The sequence below is a fragment of the Balaenoptera musculus genome, chromosome 1, assembly GCF_009873245.2.
Source record: "Balaenoptera musculus isolate JJ_BM4_2016_0621 chromosome 1, mBalMus1.pri.v3, whole genome shotgun sequence".
NCBI lineage: Eukaryota > Metazoa > Chordata > Mammalia > Artiodactyla > Balaenopteridae > Balaenoptera > Balaenoptera musculus.
Window position 1 is genome coordinate 96,963,039 of NC_045785.1, and position 5,346 is coordinate 96,968,384.

The 5,346-nt window shown below is 56.0% G+C and overlaps 1 protein-coding gene across 1 annotated transcript; it reads left to right on the forward strand.

Moving 5' to 3' along the window:
- The first annotated feature begins 451 nt into the window (after nt 1-451).
- On the forward strand, nt 452-4,877 carry PROK1 (prokineticin 1). The gene is made up of 3 exons (XM_036826182.1): nt 452-523; nt 3,098-3,223; nt 4,758-4,877. Exons 1-3 carry the CDS (start codon nt 452-454, stop codon nt 4,875-4,877), a joined length of 318 nt encoding a protein of 105 aa, XP_036682077.1.
- The last annotated feature ends 469 nt before the right edge of the window (nt 4,878-5,346 follow it).

Consider the following 5,346-nt stretch of genomic DNA (forward strand, 5'->3'; position numbering starts at 1 on the left):
TGAGGGAACTGATGATCCTGAGTGTCTGTCACATGGTTTGGCGCAGGGAAGGGTAAATGGCGATGCTGTAAATCCCTTGATTTATTGCCAAAGCCCTCCCCACCCCGCCCCAAGCAGAACAGAAGGATGTCCCAGAGGCAGGGAGTACTGTGGGGTGCGATGCATGGAGCCGACTGGATCTCTGCGTCCTGAGAGTCAGAGCAACTGTCACTGCCGCCGATGGTTCATTTATTGGTTTTGATGGTGATTTGATGTCATTAGGGATTCAGGTCTCATCTCCATCTCTGAGATCATCTGAATAACAGTGTGATGAGGAAGAGAATAGAGGAGACAGGCAGCCACGGGCAGCCTGGATCGGACGGTATAAATCTCTGGGGAGAGCCTGACCTTCCCAGCTGGAGGGCTTGAGGCTGAGCGGAGCCGGCAGTGTTTGCCGTCACCCCAAGTGACCATGAGAGGTACCATGCGAGTCTCAGTCATGCTCCTCCTGGTGACTGTGTCCGACTGTGCCGTGATCACAGGGGTAAGTCGTCCAATATTCTCTACTCTCTGGGTTTTGGGAGGACATCAGGGTCTGCATGGGTTGGGAGCCAGGAACTGCACAGGAGGCAAACCAAGGGCATGGGGAACCAGCCACCAGACAGCACTTCCGAGAGGCATTTCACAGAATTTTCACGTTAGTTAGACCTCACTCTGCTAAAGGGGATCTGCTTTTGAGAAACTGTGTGTAAATCAAGTTCTGCTCTCAATGCATTAGGAGAGCATTGCAAATTCTGAAGTTTGGAACTTTGGTCAAAGGAAGATTCCTATTGTGTAATAATGAACTCTTTTATAAAGTGGATTAGCACCCCCTAATCTATCTTTTGTGTAAACTTTGGTTTTCATATATGGTCTAGACCACATGTCAAGTGTAATTTACGTAGCAAGTTGACTTAAAGGCGGTGACCTTATTTAGCTTCTATTGGGTACGTTTAATCTCTGCTTTCTCTACTCTTAAAGAAAGCCCGTCTTGAAACTCTTTCCTTCCCTTATGGTTTATGTGTTTTCACTCTGTGCCCAGTTCTGATAGGAATAAGGGCGACGCCAACATCTGGCTGAGTGACCCAGAAGCAAGTGTCGGATAACAAGTAGAAATCCGGTCCCACTGTGGGCACACCCGGGTGGGCACATCGTACTATTCGAGACACCCCAACTGTGGTTCTCTCTCAGAAGTTTGGCTTCACCTGGACCTACCCTCACATGGGCACACGTTGTGTGACGGTGGTGGGACAATTCTTATCAAAACAGAAAGTAATGGCTTACCTGAGAGTTTTCCAGATAAAAGCCACTAGAAAAAAAAAAAAAAAGAGGGACATTCACTTTTGTTTCAACTTCCTCTAACTTTTTACACAGAAAATGGAAATGTAGAGAAAGGCCAAACCATTCCTGGAATTGGATTAATTTTAATGTTCACAGAAAGGAAAATTTCTTTCTTCTCCCTTTTAGAGGAAAAAGATTGAGTTTCAAAGAAGAACAAGCATCAAAGGCAAACCAGTGCTTTGGAGACCCAGAGCATAAATACAACTGTCAGGGCAGAATTATACCTAATGAATGTAAACCACCAAAGGCTGTCTTCCTATTGTGTAGCTTGAAGATCAGGAGGGTAAGAGGAGAGGATAGAAGCCGTGGTTACCCCGCCGAGGGGGGTGGGAACAGCGGGTTGACCCTGAGTCTGGCCCCGGGTTGGGGAGCGGAGGCGGGTGGGAGGCAGGTCTGAGAGGTGAGGAAATATCTTCCTAGTAAAGCCTCCAGTTTGACCCTTTGGAAAGCACAGAAGGAGAGGAAGTTGGGGTAAGAGGACACACATGACAGACCCGACCACTGGTAGTTAGAACTGTTCCCTCTGTGCTCCGGGCCTTGCTGCTGCCCTGAGTCTGACTCTCAGGAAGAGGCTGGGTTCTACCATCCCCACACTCCCCTGCTCCCAGCACTGTGACCATCCCAAATTCAGGCCTGGGGGGTCCCTCTTCCCAGAGGGCGACAGCGACGCCCCACCTCTCTGGTGGAAGAGTCAGGGGGGGTCTGCTCGGCCCTAACCCTGAGCTTTCAGGGACCGGCTGGTGTGTGGGAAGTGCCCTCACTAGGCTGGAGACCGGAGTGGCGAGGTGACTGCCAGCTACACCTCCCCTGTGTGACGAGCAGCCCCGGCATCTCCCACTTTCCTCCTGGGGCCGAGCACATTGCCGGTCTTACAGTTCCTGCCTTGCCCCCCAGGCAGCCAGAGGGCCCTCCATGGCCTTGTGTTGGAGAAGAAGAGCCAACCCAAACCCCGCTCCCAATTTCGGCTCAGAAAAGCCGCAAAGCTTCTCTGGAAGTGGAAAGCCTGGGTGCTTCTCCAGTGTGGCCTCCTGTGAGTCTGGAGCCGTTCAGTTCTGTCTTCCCCAATCCAGGCTTTTGTTTAAAGTGGGCTTGTGTGGCTTTACAGAGGCACCTTCCAAAAGGTCACTTAGCGCCTGCTCTGGGAGCCCAACCCAGAGGGGTCCATCCCTCTCTGGGGGCCAGGCGGCCAGCAGAGAAGCCCCGGGGGAAACACCGGTCAAGGGGTGCTGGACCCTCAGATGAGGCTGGGCTTCTAGTGAGGACCGAGGGGGACACCACGGGGAGGGGAGGCACCAACCCTGAGTGCTGCCAGGTGAGGGCTGGAGGGTCCCCATCCACGGACACTCAGCACTGACCACCCTGGGGTGCAGGTCACTGGGGCCCTCCCCCGTCTAAGGATTTGAATTAATTCAATCCCCCCAGCATCCACTGAGCATCTCCTGGTGCTAGAAAAGCTCCATCTCCTAAGCCCTAGACCCGTCAGAAGAGGACAGCCTCCCTACCGAGTGAGCTCGAAGGAGCTTGGGGCTCCTCAGATCCAGGTCTGCTGCCCAGCGGAGCCCTGAGCATCCTGCCGAGAGCGGCGCGGGGGCAGAATTGCCCTAGGTGTCCCGGCAGGCCGCGGCCTGAGTGCTGTTCCCAGCACCTCTCTCAAGGGCTTTTGGATGTGCGTTCCCTTCTGGTTTCCCTGGGATGGGCCTAATGGGCACTAACGACCCCTTTGTCTTCCACCCCGCAGGCCTGCGAGCGGGACGTCCAGTGCGGGGCGGGCACCTGCTGCGCAGTCAGCCTGTGGCTGCGTGGGCTGCGGGTGTGCACCCCGCTGGGGTGGGAAGGAGAGGAGTGCCACCCCGGCAGCCACAAGGTACTGCTCACACTTGCTCAGGGCACGAGGCCACGAGCCAGAGCCGGCGCTGGACCGCAGTGTTCTGACTCCAGCCTAGGAATATCTCACTGCCTCCCTTGCTTTGGGGGTGGCCTGGGGTGCAGTGGGGTCCCAATCACACAGCCTGTTAGACCTGGGGGCTGGGACCCCAGCTCCTCATTTGCTGAAGGGTCCTGGGCGTCAGTCACCTCGTGCATACAACGAGGGGAGTAGGCTGACACGTCTGAAGTTTGTTGCTGATCTGATGAATTCCAGCTGAGAGGCTCCTGAATGCCCTTTGCTGCACAGCTTCCTTCCCTCAAGAACATGACACGGGAAGACTGTAAAATGGGCTCCCAGCCAGGGCCTGGGGGTGCGGGAGGGGCAGGGTGAAGCTGGCCAGGCCCCCGGTGCACACACTTTAAGGAGGTTCACCCTTCTGTGCCTCAGGTGCCCAGCGCCTGCCTTGCTCCCTCAGGAGCTCCCAGCCCACAGGGCGCAGAAAGGCCTCAAGGCCTTTGCTTCTGAACGTCAGGTGGATGCAGCAGCAACTGTGGGCTTGCACCCCCTTCCCGGGGCTCCCTGTGCTCCAGGTGCCCTCCAAGCCCCTCTGGAGAGCACACCTGCACCCAGGAGCATCCTCCGGCTGTGGTCCTCCCTGGCAGGGCCTGCCTGGGAGTGAGGAGGTGGGGGGAGACAGACGGGACAGAGCACAGTCCTCATGGCCTTGGGGTGTGTGAGGGGGTTCAGCCGCAGATCTATATTCCCAAAGCAGGCAGCAGAGGTAATACAAGCTAATGCTGAGTGCTTACTATGTGCCACCCTTCATATTAAGTGCTCTTTGCAAGTTTAAACCTCTTTAGGTTTATAGTGTAAACCCCTTTACAACCATATGTGGTAGCCTCTATTATTAATCCATTTTACAGACAATAAATTGAGGCACAGAGAAGCTAAATAACTTGCCAGCTGCCACACAGCTGGGAAGTGGCAGACCTAGGACTGGAGCCCAGGCTGCCTGACTACCTATGCTCTGAACCTCTCCTATTCACCCCCTTTGAGGGAACCTCAGTGGTTTCGCCCTCCTCTGGGTGTGAATCACCCGGCAGGGACCATGTCCTGTGTAGCTGCATCTCCGGCACCCAACATGGGGTGGAGAGTATAATGGATGAGCTATAAGTGATATTCAATTACGGATGTAGGCGTGAGTTTGTGAGTGATCACGTGTGCTGGGTCAGCGAGGGGCCCCGGGTGGGCAGTGTGAGGGCTTGTGGGGTTTTAGGGCTGCGGCTGATCACAAGTGTGTCACAGCCAGATGACCTGCGTTCAAATCCTGGCTCCTCCACAAGTTGGCTGTGTGATTTTGGCACATTGCTTGGCCACTCTGTACCTCAGCTTCCTCCTCTATAAAACTGTTTTTGTTGTGCTGGGGTGGTGGCAGTGAGACATTGGCCAGGGCTGGGCTGGCCAGAGGCTCCTGCCCCCGGGGCCCATCTCCCTTTGGTGAAGGTGCCACCCCCTTCCCTTCTCTCCCCAGGTCCCTTTCTTCAGAAAACGCCAGCACCACACCTGCCCCTGCCTGCCCAGCCTGCTGTGCTCCAGAGGCCTGGGTGGCAGGTACCGCTGCTCCACCGACTTGAAGAACATAAACTTTTAGGAGCTTGTCTGGTCTCCGGACACCCACCGGGCCTCTTCCTGAGCATGGACTGGGGTGGTCTCTCTTGGACTCTTATTTCTGCCCTGTGGCCCAATCCTGCAACCCACTGCTGTCCCATCCCCACTTCCCGCACCGCCTACCTACCCGCCTCCTCCCTAGCGCACACAGGCGCACCCACGAGACACACGCCACAGGGTGACCTGCAGGGTCCAGGCTGGTGGCTGTGGTCCTGGGAGTAGCCTGTGTGCGCTGCTCAGGCTGCCTGAGGGGCTGCAAGTAACAGGAACGTATTCCTTCCTCATGTCTCCATCTGCCCGCCCTGCACGTGCTCTTCTGCCTGAGTCGGTGAGCTCGAGGAAGGCGTGGGGAGCCAGGAGGTCAGTCGGCCTCCAGACGGCTTCTATGGGGCCAGCCTGTGGCCTGCCCCCCGGGCCAGAGCTGCAGGCCTCCAAGGCCCCTCGTAGCGCAA

What these genes read in the sequence shown, in the direction of transcription:
- PROK1 (XM_036826182.1), top strand. Translation starts at nt 452, where the DNA reads ATGAGAGGTACCATGCGAGTCTCAGTCATGCTCCTCCTGGTGACTGTG. An exon ending in ACTGTGCCGTGATCACAGGG is followed by an intron (nt 524 to 3,097) that starts GTAAGTCGTCCA and finishes TCCACCCCGCAG; the next exon opens with GCCTGCGAGCGGGACGTCCA. An exon ending in GCCACCCCGGCAGCCACAAG is followed by an intron (nt 3,224 to 4,757) that starts GTACTGCTCACA and finishes TTCTCTCCCCAG; the next exon opens with GTCCCTTTCTTCAGAAAACG.